This window comes from Mobula birostris, chromosome 11, assembly GCF_030028105.1.
Source record: "Mobula birostris isolate sMobBir1 chromosome 11, sMobBir1.hap1, whole genome shotgun sequence".
Lineage (NCBI taxonomy): Eukaryota > Metazoa > Chordata > Chondrichthyes > Myliobatiformes > Myliobatidae > Mobula > Mobula birostris.
The window spans coordinates 93850190-93869076 of NC_092380.1; the positions used below are offsets into that span (position 1 = coordinate 93850190).

Genomic DNA, 18887 nt, shown 5'->3' on the forward strand with positions numbered 1-18887 from the left:
GGAAACTTTGTCACATGGTGTGAGCAGAATTATCTGCAGCTTAATGTGAAAAAGGCTAAGGAGCTGGTGGTAGACCTGAGGGGAGCTAAGGTATCGGTGACCCCTCTTTCCATCCAGGGGGTCAGTGTGGACATGGTGGAGGATTACAAATACCTGGGGATACTAATTGACAATAAACTGGACTGGTCAAAGAATACTGAGGCTGTCTACAAGAAGGGTCAGAGCCGTCTCTATTTCCTGAGGAGACTGAGGTCCTTTAACATCTGCCGGACGATGCTGAGGATGTTCTACGAGTCTGTGGTGGCCAGTGCTATCATGTTTGCTGTTGTGTGCTGGGGCAGCAGGCTGAGGGTAGCAGACACTAACAGAATCAACAAACTCATTCGTAAGGCCAGTGATGTTGTGAGGATGGAACTGGACTCTCTCCCGGTGGTGTCTGAAAAGAGGATGCTGTCTAAGTTGCATGCCATCTTGGTCAATGTCTCCCATCCACTACATAATGTATTGGGTGGGCACAGGAGTACATTCAGCCGGAGACTCATTCCACCGAGATGCAGCACTGAGTGTCATAGGAAGTCATTCCTGCCTGTGGCCATCAAACTTTACAACTCCTCCCTTGGAGTGTGAGACATCCTGAGCCAACAGGCTGGTCCTGGACTTATTTCATAATTTACTAGCATAATTTACATATTACTATTTAACTATTTATGGTTCTATTACTATTTATTATTTATGGAGCAACTGTAACAGAAACCAATTTCCCCCAGGATCAATAAAGTATGACTCTGACTATTACCAACAGAACTTACCAAAGTTCAGTATTGAGCTTTTCCCTTTCCAAGACATATATGGACAGCTTTGACTCAAGAGTAGGGGGCATGATAAGAAAGTTTGCCAACGTTGAGAAGAGGCTGCATGGTTATTAGTGAGGATCAATGATCTGGACTGCACGAAGATATGGGCAGTCTGACCACTTAGGCAGGAGAGTGGCAATTTAATCCAAGGAATTACTCGGTAACGCATTGATAAGATGCAATCTTGCAAGGGAATATACAGCGAAAGGGAACATATTGAACAGAATGGAAGATCTTTGGATTCTGATTCATTTACTGCTTACATGCACATCGAAACATACAGTGAGATGTGTTGTTTGTGTTAACAACCAACAGAACCTAAAGATGTGCTGCAAGTGTTGTTGCAAATTCCGGTGCCAACATAGCATGTCTACAATGCTCGGCAGAACAACACAATAACATGGCAACATAATACAAAACAAACCCTTGTTCTCGTTCTTTCTCTCTCACACACACACACACACACTCTCTCTTTCTCCCAGGGCTATGATTTGCCACTAGTGGACTCATAGATTCACATATAATGGGCTTCGACTTTCTCAGCAGATTCACAGATCCAGATGTTAGTAGAATTCCTGACTTCAGATTAACGTAGAAACATAGAAAACCTTCAGTAAAATACAGGCCCTTCAGCCCACAATGCAGTGCCGAACATGTACTTACTTTAGAAATTACCTATGACAACCCACAGCCCTTTACTTTTCTAAGCTCCATGTACCTATCCAGGAGTCTCTTAAAAGACCCTATCGTATCTGCCTCCACCACCTTGCCAGCAGCCCATTACATGCACTCACCACTCTCTGCATAAAGAACTTACCCCTAACATCTCCTCTGTACCTACTTCCAAGCACCTTAAAACTGTGCCCTCTCATGTTAGCCATTTCAGCTCTGGGAAAAAGCCTCTGACTATCCATGCGATCAATGTTTCTCATCGTCTTATACACCTCTATCAGGTCCCCGCTCAACCTCCAACACTCCAAACAGAAAAGGCCGAGTTCATTTAACCTATTCTCATAAGGCATGCTCCCCAGTCCAGGCAACATCCTTGTCAATCTCCTCTGCATCTTTTCTATAGTTTCCATATCCTTCCTGTAGTGAGGTGATCAGAAATGAGCACAGCACTCTAAGTGGGGTCTGACCAGGGTCCTATGTCAGAATCAGAATCGGAATCAGGTTTATTATCACCAGCATGTGATGTGAAATTTGTTAACTTAGCAGCAGCAGTTCAATGCAATACATAATCTAGCAGAAAGAGAAAAAAAATAAATTAAATAAATCTTAATAATAAATAAACAAGTAAATCAATTACGTGCCTGTAATAGATGTTAAAAAACGTGCCAAAATAGAAATACTGCATACTAAAAAAGTGAGGTAGTGTCCAAAGCTTCAATGTCCATTCAGGAATTGGATGGCAGAGGGGAAGAAGCTGTTCCTGAATCGCTGAGTGTGTGCCTTCAGGCTTCTGTACCTCCTGCCTGATGGTAACAATGAGAAAAGGGCATGCCCTGGGTGTTGGAGGTCCTTAATAATGGACGCTGCCTTTTCTGAGACACCGCTCCCTAAAGATGGCCTGGGTACTTTGTAGGCTAGTGCCAAAGATAGAGCTGACTAGATTTACAACATTCTGCAGCTTCTTTTGGTCCTGTCTAATAGCCCCTCCATACCAGACAGAATACTCTCCATGGTACAACCTCAGAAGTTTTTGACTGTATTTGTTGACATGCCAAATCTCTTCAAGCTCCTAATAAAGTATAGCCGCTGTCTTGCCTTCTTTATGACTATATCAATATGTTGGGAGCAGGTTAGATCCACGAGATCTTGACACCCAGGAACTTGAAGCTGCTCACTCTCTCCACTTCTGATCCCTCTATGAGGATTGGTATGTGTTCCTTCGTCTTACTTTTCCTGAAGTCCATAATCAGCTCTTTTGTCTTACTGGTGTTGAGTGCCAGGTTGTTGCTGCGGCACCACTCCACTAGTTGGCATATCTCACTCCTGTACGCCCACTCATCACCACCTGAGATTCTACCAACAGTAGTTATATCGTCAGCAAATATGTAGATGTAACATTACCTCTGGGTTTTTAAACTCAATCCCACGGTTGATGAAGGCCAATGCACTGTATGCCTTCTTAGCCACAGAGTCAACCTGCGCCGCAGCTTTGAGTGTCGTATGGACTCAGATCCCAAGATCCCTCTGATCCTCCACACTACCAAGAGTCTTACCATTAAAACTATATTCTGCCATCATATTTGACCTACCAAAATGAACCATCTCACACTTATCTGGGTGAACTCCATCTGCCACTTCTCAGCCCAGTTTTGCATCCTATCAATGTCCCGTTGTATCGGCTGACAGCCCTCCACACTATCCACAACAGCCCCAACCTTTGCGTCATCAGCAAATTTACTCACCCATTCTTTCACTTCCTCATCCAGATCATTTATAAAAATCACAAAGAGTAGGGATCCCAGTGCAGATCCCCGAGGCACACCACTGGTCACCGACCTCCATGAAGAATATAATCTGTCTGCAATCACTCGTTGCTTTCTGTGGGCAAGCCAATTCTGGATCCACAAAGCAAGGTCCCCTAGGATCCCATGCCTCCTTATTTTCTCAATAAGCCTTGCATGTGGTACCTTATCAAATGCCTTGCTGAAATCCATATACACTACATTTACTGCTCTACCTTCATCAACGTGATTAGTCACATCCTCAAAAAATTCAATCAGGCTTGTAAGGCACGACCTGCCTTTGACAAAGCCATGCTGACTATTCCTAATCATATTATACCTCTCCAAAAGTTCATAAATCCTGCCTCTCAGGATTCTCCATCAACTAACCGACTACTGAAGTAAGGCTCACTGGTCTATAATTTCCTGGGCTATCTTTACTCCCTTTCTTGAATAAGTGAATAACATCTGCAACCCTGCAATCCTTCAGAACCTCTCCTGTTCCTATTGATGATGCAAAGATCATTGCCAGAGGCTCAGCAATCTCCTTCCTACCCTCCCACAGTAGCCTGGGGTACATCTCGTCTGGTCCCAGAGACTTATCCAACTTTACCCAAGATCAAAGCCCGAAGGTTTCGAACCCAGGACTCACCAATGATGATCCTGGATAATGACCTCGAATACTAGGCCTTGAACTTCAGACTTGCCGATGAGAGGACCCTGAACATTAGGCCTTGAACTCTGGTCTCATTGACTCACGTCCCTAGGGGACCACTGACCCTTGTGCTTCTTGCCTGCATGGATCTCCAATTCAGGAATGCTCCAAAGACTAGTAGATTGGGTAGGCATCAGCAAAGACCTAGACTCTGGCCTGACCTCTAATTCCCCCATATTTCAGTCCCTATAACCAAATGACCCCTAACTCTCCCACAGCCTCCAAAATCACCCCTACAAACCTAAAAACTCTTCCATGCCAACCATGTTGCTAGAGTTAGTCCTATTTGCCACTGTTTAGCCCATAGCCCTCTAAAACAGGGGTTTCTGAAGTTTTTGATGTCATGGAGCCTTACCATTAACTGAGGGGTTTATGGACTCCAGGTTCGGAACCCCTGCTTTAAAACATCTCAGGTACTAGTCCAAAAACATTTTAAATGATGTAACTGTAGCTGTCTGTACCACTTCCTCTTGCAGCTTGCTCCTTATATATACCAATCTCTGGGTGAAAATGTTGCCCATCATGTCCCTTTTAAATCTTTTCCCTCTCATTGCCCTCTGGTTTTTTGAATCCCCTACCCTGGGAAAATGGCTGCTGCTTATCATCTTATCTCTAACCATCATAATTTTATAAACCTCTATAAGGTTACCCTTCAGCCTTTTGTGCCATAAGACTATAGACATAGGAGCTTTTGACTCATTGAGTCTACTCTGCCATTTCACTATGCTTGATCCAATTTTCCTCTCAGCCGCAATCCCCTGCCTTCTCCCCGTAACCCTCCATGCCAAGACCAATCAAGAATTTATCAACCTCTGCCTTAGATATAGAAACATAGAAAACATACAGCACAATACTGGCCCATCGGCCCACAAAGCTGTGCCGAACACGTCCTTACCTTAGAACTACCTAGGCTTACCCATAGCCCTCTATTTTTCTAAGCTCCATGTATCTATCCAGGAGTCTTCTTAAAAGACCGTATTGTTTCCGCCTCCACCACTGCTGCTGGCAGTCCATTCCATGCATTCACCACTCTCTGCGTAAAAATCTTACCCCTGACATCTCCTCTGTACCTGCTTCCAAGCACCTTAAAACTACACACTCTTGTGCTAACCATATACATAAAGACTTGGCCTCTACAGCTGCCTGTGCCAATGTATTCTACAGATTAACCATGCTCTGGCTAAGGAAATTCCTCCTCACCTCGTTTCTGAAAGGATAGTCCTCTATTCTGAGGCAGTGTCCCCTGGTCTTAGACTCTCTCACACATAGAAAACACCCTCTTCACATTCACCATCAAGGCCTTTCACTATTTGATAAGTTTCAATGAGGTCACCCCTCATTCTTCCGAATTCCAGTGAATACAAGCCCAGATCTATCAAACGCTCTTCATATTGCAAGCCATTCAAACCCTGAATCATTTTCGTGAACCTCTCCACATTCAGCACATCCTTTACAAGAGGCCCAAAACTGCTCACAATACACCAAGTGAGGTCTCACCAGTGCTTTATAAAGTCTCAACATTACATCCTTGCTTTTATATTCTAGTGCTCTTGAAAGGATTCTAACATTGCATTTGCTTTCCTCACCACAAACTCAACCTCCAAATTAACCTTTATATTTTTTAAGCATTATCTATAATGCTTTGTTGCTTGGCTTAACTTTTGCCATTGTTAATATTTTTCAGGTATCTTTGCAAAAGGGAGCCAATTCTGGTGCTCCAATTAAAGTAGACAAGTGTGAAATCTCTGCAATGCTCCTGAAGCACCTTCAATAACTCCAAAAGACTGAGGTTGGGTAAAATACTGAAAGGCTTTTATTCACTGTACAATACGACCTCCATGGTCAGTGTTTGCCCCCGGACTGAGGGGGAGGGGCAAGGCGAAACACCTTTGTACAGGACTCTGAGGGAGGAGCCACAGGGGCAGTCAGCAGAGGGTCGTGTCCAGACAGTTAACCCAGTTACAACACATATATGGTTTACCACATTCACCCCTCCTTTTTTTAAAAAGTGTCCCGCGGGGTAAAGTGACTGACAATATTTACAACAAGTATATTTACAGGTTAAGTCTATCAGGCGGTCGAGTCCGTCGCTGTGACCTACGTAGCACCGGCAGTGATTGCATCGACGATGGCGGTTGTGTTGGCTCTGGCCTGACTTGAGGTGCCAGCACGTTAGGCATCGGTAATCCCTCGTGCGTGTGCGTCGCGCCCGGTATGGGAGTATCGTGTGGTGTCTGTGTATGGTTTGGTGTGTGTGGTGTCTCGTGGGTACATACAGCGGTGAGTACAGGGTCAATAGACACCACGGAGTGCTCAGGGTAGGGGCCCGGTGCTCCTGCAGGCGCCAGGTCGCGGATGGAGACCGTGTCCTCCCGCCCATCAGGTAAAACCACATAGGCATACTGAGGGTTCGCATGAAGTAAGTGAACCCTCTCCACCATCGGGGAGTATTTATTGCTCCTCGCATGTTTCCAGAGCTGCACTGGCACCGGGGATGTCAGCCAAGTTGGTAGGGTGGTCCCAGTGGTCGACCTTCTGGGAAAAGAAAAGAGCCGCTCATGAGGGGTGGCATTGGTGGCTGTGCATAACAGGGAGCGGATGGAGTGGAGTGCCTCGGGAAGGACCTCCTGCCAGCGGGATACCAGCAGTCTCTTTGACCTGGGGGCTAAGAGTGTGGCTTTCCACACCATGGCATTCTCCTTCTCCACCTGTCCATTCCCCCGGGGATTATAGCTCGTGGTCCTACTAGTTGAAATTCCCCTAGCCAGTAGATATTGGCGCAGCTCGTCACTCATAAACGAGGACCCTCTGTCACTGTGGATATAGCACGGGTATCCGAACAGAGTGAAGAGCTTGTGCAGGGCTTTTATAACTGACTTGGTAGTGGTGTCGGGGCAGGGGATGGCAAAGGGGAACCGCGAGTACTCGTCGATAATGTTAAGGAAGTACACATTGCAGTCAGTGGAGGAAAGGGGGCCCTTAAATTCAACACTCAGTCACTCAAAGGGGCGGGTGAGTTGTGCCTTTTCGGGTCGGTAGAAGTGCGGTTTGCACTCTGCACAGACTTGGCAGTCCCTGGTCATCGTCCTGATCTCCTCAAGGGAGTAAGGCAGGTTCCGGGCTTTCACGAAGTGGAAAAGCCGGGTGACCCCGGGTGGCAAAGATCTACATGTAGGGCGTATATCCGGTCAATCTGTGCGCTGGTGCCCATTCCCCGGGATAGGGCATCGGAGGGCTCGTTGAGCTTCCCAGGCCTGTACATAATGTTATAGTTGTAGGTGGAGAGTTCGATCCTCAATCTCAGAATTTTATTGTTTTTGATTTTGCCCTGCGGATTTTAGGTCTATGGTCGAGTACACCTTGTACTGTGCTATCAGATTGACAATATCCGCGATGCAGGGTAGAGGGTACGCGTCGAGCTGCGTGAACCTATTGATGGTCTGGCTATAGTCCACGACCATCCTATTCTTCTCCCCGTTCCGAACAACGACCACCTGCGCCCTCCAAGGACTTGTGCTTGCCTCAATGACCCCCTCCCTGAGCAGCCGCTGCACCTCCGACTTAATGAAAGCTCTGTCCCCCGCGCTGTACCTCCTGCTTTTAGTTGCCACAGGTCTACAGTCAGGGGTCAGGTTGGCGAACAGCGGTGGGGGGGAGATCCTGAGGGTGGAGAGGCCGCAAGTGGTGTCGGTAGTGCGGCAGTTGGCATGGTGTTGGGTGGGACGTGCGGGTCGGTGTGTGTGTGTGGTCAGTAGCGGGATATGTGACGTATTCCTACAAAACTGGGGATTTACGACAGTGATTGGTGGGAGGGGCCCATCATACTCCATTGTCACGCTTTTCAGCTGGCTCTGGAAGTTGAGCCCCAAAAGCACAGGGGCACACAGTTGAGGCATAACCATTAATGTAAAGTCTCGATATTCTGTGCTCTGCACCACTAGCGTCGCTACACAACCCCCCTGGATGTCTGTTGTATGCGACCTGGAAGCCATGGTGACCCTCTGACTTACCGGCCGTATCATGAGTCCGCAATGCTGCACTGTGGCCGGGTGGATAAAACTTTCCATGCTGCCTGTGTCAAACTGGCAGCTTGTCCTGCGCCCCTCCACCAGGATGTCCATCATTGACCTTGCGAGCTGGTGGGGAGTGCTTTGGTCGAGGGTCATGGAAGCCAGGGTTGGGTCGCTGTCTTGGTCCGGTGTAGTGGGATGCCCTGTGAGCATCCATTGGTCGTAGGCGGTGGGAGGTGGCGCCGACCAAGATGGCCGCTCCTATGTCTCGCAGGTGGTGGCGGCGTGCAGGGAAGCTGGCGGACCCCATGTCTCGCACGTGGTGACGGCGTGCAGGGAAGATGGCGGCAGGTAACATGGCACCTCCATGCTTTGCATGTGGCGCTGCTCGATCCCGCTCGCAGCCTGGACCTACAGACCCTCGCGAAGCGGCCCTTCTTTCCGCAGCTGGAGCAGGCAGCCTCTTGGGCCGGGCAGTGCCTCCGGCGGGGCCTCTCCAGTCCGAAGAAGTAGCACTTCGCGGACTCGCGACTGGCGGCAGCCAAGGTCGATTCGCCGGCGGGTTGCGGGATCTGCAGTGCCCACGAGGCCATCGGGGGATCACGTGCCTGGAGAGCCTCAGAATTATGCCAGGTGGTCTCCAGCATGTCGGCCAGCTCGATTGCCGAACTCAAGGTAAGATTGGCTTTTTCCAGCAGCTGCTGGCGCACGTACACTGACCTGGTCCCCGTAACGAAGGCGTCTCTCACTAGGAGTTCTGCATGCTGTGCCGCTGTCAGCTCCTGGCAATTGCAGGCTCGCACGAGTGTCTGTAGGGCTCGGACGAACTCAGCACTTGATTCCCCGGGCTGTTGTTGCCGTGTCGCTAAGCGATGCCGAGCATAGACGCTTTTATCGGCTGCAGGTATTGTCTTTTGAGGGCGCTCATCGCGCCATCGTAGCTCAACTGGTCTCTGATCAGTGAATAGACCCGTGGACTGACCCTGGAGAGTAGAACTCTGCGTTTCGCTACGGGGTCAGTCGCTTTAATCTCCTCTAGGTACGCTTCGAAGCAGGCCAGCCAGAGTTCGAAAGCGTTTCTAGCTTCAGGCGTTTGTGGGTCGAGGTCTAATTTGTCGGGTCTCGGTGCATGTTCCACGCTTTAAAATGTACGGAGAATAAAATTGAAGCTCCTTCAAGCTGTACAATACAGCCTCCATGGTGAATGTCTGCCCCCGGACTGAGGGGGAGGTGCAAGGCGAAACACATTTATACAGGATCTGTGGGAGGAGCCACAGGGGCAGTCACCAGAAGGGCGTGTCCAGACAGTTAACCCAGTTACAACATATATATGGTTTACCACAGCTCCAAAAGGAACTGTTACACAAACCACACCCATTTTTCCAGAGTGCCTCATACCAAGAAGCAATTATTCAACTTCCCTGATTGGCATGCCAACATCTGTAAATTACAAAAAACATAATATACTCAGAGTAAACCCATTTTTTTTTATTGCATAGTACCAGAAAAAAGCAATGTTTTGAAATTTTATTCCAGGCACCTGTCTTAACTTTAAGAGTCCATTGCCTTTCCTGGCCATTAGAACAAGCTAGAACAGACTGTTCATATCCTCAGCATTTTTCTCAGCCCTAAGTGAGAGCTTCTGGGTCTCCTAAAAAGGCCATCTAAATCCATTTCGCATCCATCTTGGACCATAAAGTCATGATCGTCTTGCTTTCAGACATGGGCAACATGGAAGCACAGTGGTTCGAGCAATCGCTTGACAGTGCCAGCGATCACTGATCAGGGTATGATTCCCACTGCTGCTCGTAATGAGTTTGTACATTCTCCCCATGACCGCATGGGTTTCTTCTGGCTACTCCCTTTCCTTCCTACATTCCAATGACATACGGTTAGGGTTAGTGAGTTGTGGGCATGCTGTGTTGGCACCAGAGGTGTGGGAACATTTACAGACTGCCCCCAGCACATATTAAAGGACGCAAATGGCATACTTCACTGCATGTTTCAAAGTACGTGTATTTACAAGTGTGCTTAAGTTCCTGTTTTCCACTGCTTCCTATCACAAATTCCTATCACAAGCATCATTCTCAATCCTACAGCCTTCGAAATCTGGCGTCTTATGCATCCTCCATTTTTTTTCACTTTCCATTGGTTTGTTTTATTATGTTGTTATGGCTTATTTATTTTTCCCCTAATCCCTATTCTACTGCCTTTCCCCAATAACTTTTGACATCCTTATTCATTGAAAACCTATCAACCTCTGATTTAAATATACCCAATGACTTGGCCTATACAGCTACTTGTGGCGATGAATTCCACAGATTCACCAACCTCTGTCTAACAAATTTTCTCTTCATCTCCTTTCTAAAGTGGTGTCCTTCCATTCTGAAGCTATACCCCTCTGGTCCTAGACTCTCACATTAATCAAAGCATCCTTTCCACATCCACACTATCTAGGCCTTTCCAACTCCAATCCCATCAAAACACTCTTCCTCTGTCTCACCCTCAAGAGAACTTCTTAAAACCTAGCTTTTGGTGAGCCTTGTCCAATTTGTAATGGAGTCTACAGCACAAAAACAGGCCCTAGGATGCAGCATGTCCATGATGACTATCAAGCCCTCTCTACGGTATATTTATCTGCTGATTAGCACTTCATCCCTGGCCTTCTGAGTCTTGGCAATTCATCCCAATGTTTTGTAAATGCTGTGAGACACTCTCCCGTCACCTTCCAGTCAGGTTGAGTGTTCTATATTCCAACCACCCTCCAGGTGAGAAAGTTCTTTTCATTCGTGTCTCAATTTGTCCCACAAATCACATTGATTCCATTCTGTTTTAAATAAATTATTCTTTAGCCAGAGAGTGGTGAATCTGTGCAACTCATTGCCACAGGCAGCTGTGGAGGTGAAGTTTTTATGTATATTTAAGGCAGAGGTTGATAGATCCTTGATTGGTCAGGGCATGAAGGGATACAGAGGGAAAACAGGAGATTGGGGCTGAGAAAAAAATGGAAGCGTATGAAATCATGGAGCCAAATGGCCAAGTTCTGCTCCTTTATCTATGGTCTTATGGTCTTAACACAAGCTGTCGATGCACTAGGTACCACTCCGGTTCTTTAGACAGAATATCCTCATTCGCCTTGAAACACCCACCTTGGACAGATTCACAGACCATTAAACCCAGATTCAGATTGCATTATTATTGCTTAGTCAAGAATTGTTTATGCAAATGGTCTTAAATTTCATATTTAGATTTTATTTTCTAAGTGCTGCAATGGATCTATGCCAAATACATCTTGTGTGAACTTTGGAAGTCCTTGATCCAAGGGCAATTGATAACAAAGCTATTTAATGGATTGAACTGGCATATTTCAGTGGTTAATATAGATCCTGGCAGGAAGCATCTTAATTTCCAAGCAACTAAAAAATTAAATGAAACTCCAGTTGATCCATAGTATGTTACTTTACTCACTCTGATCTGCTGCCATCTGTCTGAAGTGTTTTCAGTTCAAGGCTATTTTATTGTCTGAACTTAAAGGGATATAAGTCTTTATCTGTATTCTCCGTACAGCCACTGCAATTGTACCTTTTCTCATTTACCTCTCACTTGCTGCCACAAGCCGCACTTCATGGAAACATTCATTTAGAAGCATTTTGGGTCTTGAAATAGAAGATGTAAGTTTAATAATTGCATAATGCAATGCTAATCGCATATCACTATCTAGTATGGGGGGTGGTGGTGAGGGGGGCAGCTACTGCACAGGACCATAACAAGCTACAGAAAGTTGTAAAATTAGTCAGCACTACCCTCTGTAGTTTCGAAGACTATCTTCAAGGAGCGGAGCCTTAGATGGTATCCATCCTTAAGGACGCTCATCACCCAGGATGTGCCTCTTTTCATTGCTACTATCAGGAAGGAGGTACAGAGCCTGAAAGCCACACTCAATGTTTCAGGGACTGCTTCTTCCCCGCTGCCATCCAGTTTCTAAGTGAAGATTGAACCCATGAAGACTACCTCACCTTTTTTTCTGTTTCTGCACTATTTGTGATTTAACTATTATATACTGTATATATAAAAATTGCAATATGTATATATCCTATATATATATATATATAATATAAACTACATCGTAATTTATTTATTATTTTCTATATCATCATGGATTGCATTTAACTGCTGTCGCTAAGTTAACAGATTTCACTACCTTTGCCTGTGATACTAGACCTGATCCTGACCCTGATATCATTCGTGATATTGATTAGGAAAACATTCAACATATGCAGTTGAGTAAATTAAAGTGAAATCTTTTCAAGGTTTATCTGTATCCATTTCCTGTAGGTGAGGAAGCCGTGAAGAATAAAGTTTGCTTTGCTGCTGTGACTTAATGCGTGAAACAACTTAATAGCAAATGAGGAGATTTAACATCTATCTCAAAGTTAATCTAAAATATCACTTCATCTTCCTCAGAAGCAACTTATCAGATAAGGATACACAAATCTATGAAAGGATTCCTGGATCATTAACTCCCTCGATGATACTGGAAGAACCTATAAACCTATAAAAAGCTCAACTCTCAAAGCAGTACTGAAAAATCACTACTTATTATTTCTCTGTATAATGATCAGCTTGGCAGCTTGATCTCAACCCATAATTTCCTTATGTTTAAGCCAAATTAGTAAATTGGTAGCACTCACATCTGCCATAATGAAGCGCTTTGAGAGGATGCTGATGGCTAAAATTAACAGCCGGGACGTCTTCAAAAAGTGATGCCTCAGAAAGGCAGCATCCATCATTAAGGACTCCCATCACCCAGGACATGTCCTCTTCTCACTGCTACCATCAGGTACACAAGCCTGAAGGCACACATTCAATGGCTTACAACAGCTTCTTCTCTGCCAACTGATTTCTGAATGGACTTTGAACCGATGAACATTACCTCACTATTTTTGCACAATATGTACTTATTGTAATTTATAGCTTTTATTATGTATTGCAATGTACAGCTGCCTCATAACTGCAAATTTCATGACATACACCAATGGTAATAAACCTGATTCTGATTCTGAACTCTTGCAAAATCAACAATCCTGATCTGCAGCAAATTGCTGGCCACTGCAACAGGCCTATAGTGGAGGCAATCTCACCGGCTCTCCACTGCTGTTTTCATGCACCTAAAAAACAGCAAAACATGCATTGGGCTACTGGTTAATGATTACAGTTTGATTTTCAATGCCATCATCCATTCAGTATTAATCACCAAGCTTCAAAACCTGGGCCTCTGTACCTCCCTCTGCAACTGGATCCTTGTCTTCCATATTGGGTGACCACAGTCAGCACAGATTGATCATAACATCTCCTCCTCACTGACAATGAACACTTCAAGAATGTATACTTAGCCCACTGCTCTACACTATCTACACACGTGACTGTGTGGCTAAGTTCAAATCAAAAGCCAAATATAAGTTTGCAAGTGACACCACTGTTCAAGGTAAAATCCTGACAAGGAGGTGTACAGTGAGATAGACCGGCTGGTTGAGTGGTATTGCCATTGTAACTCAATGTCAGCAACACCAAGGAAATGATTGTAGATTTCAGGAAGGAGAAGTCAGAAGGACATAAACCAATTCTCACTGAGGATTCAGCAGTGGAAAGGATGAGCATCTTTAGGTTCCTGTGTGTCAACATCTTGAAGGATCTGTCCTGGAGCCAACGTATGATACAATCAGAAGGAAAGCTCACCAGAAGCTCTGCTTTGTTAGGAGTTTGAAGAAGTTTGGTTTGTCACCAAAGACTCTTGCGAATTTCTATAGATAAATAATAGAGAGCATTCTGGCTGGTTCCATCATCACCTGATATGAAGGCTCCAATGCACAGGATCTCAAGAGTCTGCAGAGGATTGTAGATAGATCCGGTTCCATCACAAACACAATCACCAGAGACATCTTCAAGAGGTGGTGCCTCCAGAAGGTAGCATTCATCACTGAGGACTCTTGTCATCCCAGACATGTCCCTTCACATTGCTACCATTGGGGCAAAGATAAAACAGTGAAAAGACGCACACGCAACAATTCAGAAGCAGCCTCTTCCCATGGTCCATCAGATATCTGAGCACTCCATGAACATTACCTCATTATTTATTATTATTGCACTATTATATTTTAAGTAATTTGTGTCTTTACATTAGACTGCTGCTCAAACAAAGCCATCAATTGTGTATCATACAAGACAGTGTTTTTACCTGATTCAGGTTCAGGAAGAAATTGGTTTGTGTCTGTTGTCCCCTGTGGACTGGTGCTACAGACAACATCAGAAGCTGGCCTGGAAGGGATGTGAATCTGGATCTGGCCTTGGAAAGTTAGTATGTTGAATTGCCAGAGGCAGATTGTTAAAGAGAAGGATAAAAGTTATCATATGTACATTGAAACAGAGCCCGAAATGCATTGCTTGTGTTCAATCAAAGCACGAGGATGGTGTTGGGCAAGCATCGCAGGCCCACAACTCACTGACTCTAATTCATATGACTTTGGAATGTGGGAGGAAATCGGAGCATCCAGAGGAAATCCTTATTGTCATGGAGAGAACATACAAACTCCTTAAAGACTTTGAACCCCGATCTAACTGCTACTCTACCATGCCACCCATGGAGTCTATTCTCAAATTTGTATCCTACTGGTAAATTGTTATCTCCCTCACAGAGGGAGGAGAGAACACTAAAAGAAAATATTGTTGGGGAGGGGCGCAATCAGGCACCTTCACTAAGGAGTGCTGTGGACCTGGGAGAAGCTCTTTGACTCCCCCATGCACAGCTGAAAACTTTGCCAATATAGACAATAACCACAGCACTACCTTCACATCCTCTCATGGTTGCCTCTTCAAATAACTCCTTATCAGAGCTCAAAGACTTAGCAATTTACACAAAGGCAGGTGTTTTCCAATTTACTACCAATAATGACAACATTTGACCACAAGAAGCAGGAGCAGGAGTAGGTCATTCAACCCATTGAGTCTGATCCACCATTCAGGAAGATCATGCCTGATATGGCTTGGACTCAGCTCCACCCACATGCCTTTTCCCATAACCTTTAATTTCCCTACAATGCAAAAACCTACCTAGCTGTGCCTTAAGTATACTTAATCAGGTGGCTTCTCTTGATTCCTGGGCAGAGAATTCTACTCTTTGGGAAAAGCAGTTCCTCCTCGTCTGCATCCCAAATCTGCTTCCCTCAATCTTCAGGCTATGTTTTTAGTTCTAGTCCCACCTACCAGTGGAAACAACTTTCCTGCCTTAATGTTATTGATCCCTTTCATAACTTTAATATTTGCCTATAAGATCCCCTCAGACCTTTTGAATTCCAGTGAGCAAAGTCCCAGATGATTCAATCTCTCTTCATAGGCTAACTTCATCTCCGGAATCAAACTGGCACACTTCCTGTGCATCGCCTCCAAAACTAGTTTTTTTTTATTTTCTGAAGTAAGGAGATCAGGATTGCGACCTCACCAGTAACCTTCACTGTTGTAGCACAAGCTCTCTGCTCTTAAGTTCAGTCCCTCTAGCAATGAAGGCTAAGTTTCCATTTGCTTTCTTGATAACCTGTTGCACCTGCAAACCAACCTTTTACGATTCATTGATAAGTTCCCAAATGGGTCAGCCCGCTTTTTACATTCTGACGCGAAATGCTGACTGTCCATTTCCCTTCGTAGATGCTGCCTGACCTGTTGAGTTCATCTGGTACATTGTGTGTTACTCCACATTCCAGCATCTGCAGTCTCTCGTGTTTCCTTTATTTTATTTTGACTTAACTTGAATTGGCATTCTATAGTGCCTTGAGAAAGTACTTAGCCCCCATAACTATTTTCACATTTTACTACCTCACTTTATAAATTTAAAAAAGTATTGAAGTAGGATTTTTGAGCTAGTCTACAAAACATTGTCCAGCATGTCAAGTCAAAAGAAAAACTCCAAAGCCCATCAACAATTTACTCAAACTTAAAAAGCAAAAATTTGAGACTGATAAAGTATTCATTCCCTTTGTAACTTCCTTCAGGTGCAACACTGTGTATTACCTTACCAACACATCTAATTTGTTGATGTAGAAAATTAGACAGTCACCTGAATAAATACTCTCTCTCTTTGTAAGTTCCAACAGTATGGTAGATTTTCAACAGAACAGACGCAGATGAAGACAAAAGTGCATTCAAGACAAGTCAGGGAAATGATATATTGAACATTTGTCACAATATAGATGATGAATATATTTGTGTTGTCTTCAGAAAAATGTCTTTTTACCTTCCTCCCTTCAGCTTAATAGCTCATTATCACCAGCTTTGCAAAAATAAATTGTTTATGTTTTGACTGAAGTGAATCATTGCTGCAATCTCAAAGCTCCAATTACCATAAGTGAGGAAATGGAGGAGCCAAATAACGGGAACGATTGGCTGAAGTAAAACCCTAAATCCTTTGATTCTGAGGTGATAGCATTGATGCAGTATAAAGGGAAACACAGCCTGCACATATCTGTAGCATTACTGGTGACTGTAGCTCGGAGAAAACTACATTGTGTGCACATACAAAGGTTTCTTCATTTACTGTTTTTCTTTGGCAGCATGCTGAATAATGTTAATGGTTCTTTAAGATATATTTCTGTGTTTCAGGCTTGGGAAAGTGACTATCTGCATTTAAATTTTTATTCTATTATATTGAAGAAAGCAGAATATGAATGAAAAAGCATGTTTAGTATAATTTTAGTATATTGTTGAGAAAATAATAAATTAGTGATTGCTATATTTATACATGACTACAATATGTGTGCAATTTTATTTACTATAGATTGGACATAAATGACTTGTGACAATTTAAGTGTCATATAAATAGTTTTCACGTTAAACTTGAATGGAAGTATTTTAGCTGTAATTCACTTTCAAAGTATGATTTATCTTGTACAATCCAACCTAAAGCTGTTATGTTTAATAATGTAAAGATGATTGATTGATATGCTAATTAAATCACTTTATTTGTTTCTGATTAGTTTCACACTCCAAATTATGGTGACCAAGATCATTACAATTCATGCATTTTTCCTGTTGCTGTGCTGGATGTCGGTGAAGTCTCAGAACAGATGCCAGTTGACAAACGTTACAATAGCAGTGGAAAAAGAGGAGTGTGGATACTGCAGCACAGTTAACATAACTTGGTGCTCTGGTTACTGTTTTACCAAGGTGAGGAAATCCACATCACTGGCTACAGGTTGTCTATAATGTGAGTTTAATATGCACTGGGTTGTGATACAAGAGAAGCAATCTCAAGTTCTTCTACAAGAGTAAGGGAAAGTTCTAAATTTAAAAGAAAAAAAACAAGCAGAGATTATACTGATGGTACATGGAAATGCCAAACTCCTTAAAATGAAACTCAGTAGGCTTATCCTGATTTGAAAGAATGAAGGATTTTCCAATGTCAAAATTAGTTATATGTTGCTTTTCATTTTTTACTTCATGTCCGCTTAGATCATATCCAAACTATTTTCTGATTTATTTATGCATTCATAAAAAATATATTTCTCATGGGGACATATTAATAAAATTGGTGTATTGAAATTTAACCTGGTTGCTATGTTAAAAATGTTCAGTTAATGTAATATTCATATTAATGTAAAAAATGTTAATTTCAGATACGGAATTCAATTCACTGACAATGAGATATTGTATATTTACCATTTCAAACTTGTACACAAAGTTGCTCAATAGAGCAGCTGAAGTATTTATTGAATAATATAGCAGAATAGCCTATAAAATGCTCTTGATAATATAATTAATCATAATCAAATAATGTAGTGTGTTGGTGTCTATATGGGGCTTAATTTAGAAATGTGCCTTTATTTCCTTTTTAATCTAAAAGTTATATTTTTTTTTGTTTAGGATCCAGTCTGCAAGCACTCTTTGCTTTTTGTCTATCAAGAAATTTGCAGTTATAAAGAAATTGTCTATGAAACCATAACCATTCCAAACTGCCCTCCCAATGTCAACCCTTATTTTACGTATCCCGTTGCGATTAGCTGTCAATGTGGAATGTGTAACACTGAAACCACTGACTGTACAGTTTCAGCTCTGGAACCAGCGCACTGTTCCTTAACGCAGCAAAGGGGAAAGAACAATAACGATGCATACCTCACTTCCAACCCGTCCAGTGGGCCCAATGAAAAGAACATGTGATTCACGCACCTGACATTAAAACCTGACTTTGGAGAAACTCAATGTGACCTCAGTGAATATTATTAGTTTTAAATATATGTAACTATTAAATTAGGTAGCAGCTAACTTTTGGGACCATGCGATGTGTTTTCATGTTTTAGTAATTTTTTAAAATATTTTAATTTAAACAATATATAAAAGATAACTCTTAAAGCAACATGCTAAATGGCCAGCACCATTTGTTAATCTGGAAGAACTGGTCTGTTCCTGCATGTGGTCTTCTACAGACAGCACAAAATAAATTACAATGTAAGTTATGTGCACTGGCAAATAAAGTCACTATTTTGACAACTAAATTCCATCTGCTTTATTTTACTTATGTTGTGTAGATGTCAGTTATAAGTAAGTGAAGTTGCTAATGTGGTTAGCACAACACTGTTACAGATCAGGCCGTTCCAGCGTTCAGAGTTCAATTCCAGTATCATTCTGTTAGGTCTCTCTACATCCTCCCCATGGAGTGCATGGATTTTCTCCTGGTGCTCTGGTTTCCTCCCACAGTCCAAAGGTTTACCGGGTAGCTTCATTGGTCATTGTAAATTGCCTGTTATTAGGATTAATCAGGTTTGTTGGGAATTGCTGGGAAGGCGTGGCTTGGAGGGCGGAAAGGGCCTAC

At 43.5% G+C, this 18887-nt stretch overlaps 1 protein-coding gene across 1 annotated transcript; it reads left to right on the forward strand.

The window, feature by feature from the left end:
- Positions 1-8677: 8677 nt before the first annotated feature.
- LOC140204689 (follitropin subunit beta-like) lies at positions 8678-18235 on the forward strand. The gene is made up of 4 exons (XM_072271379.1): positions 8678-8707; positions 14214-14383; positions 17056-17245; positions 17942-18235. The coding sequence occupies exons 1-4, from the start codon at positions 8678-8680 to the stop codon at positions 18233-18235; spliced, it is 684 nt and encodes a 227-aa protein (XP_072127480.1).
- The last annotated feature ends 652 nt before the right edge of the window (positions 18236-18887 follow it).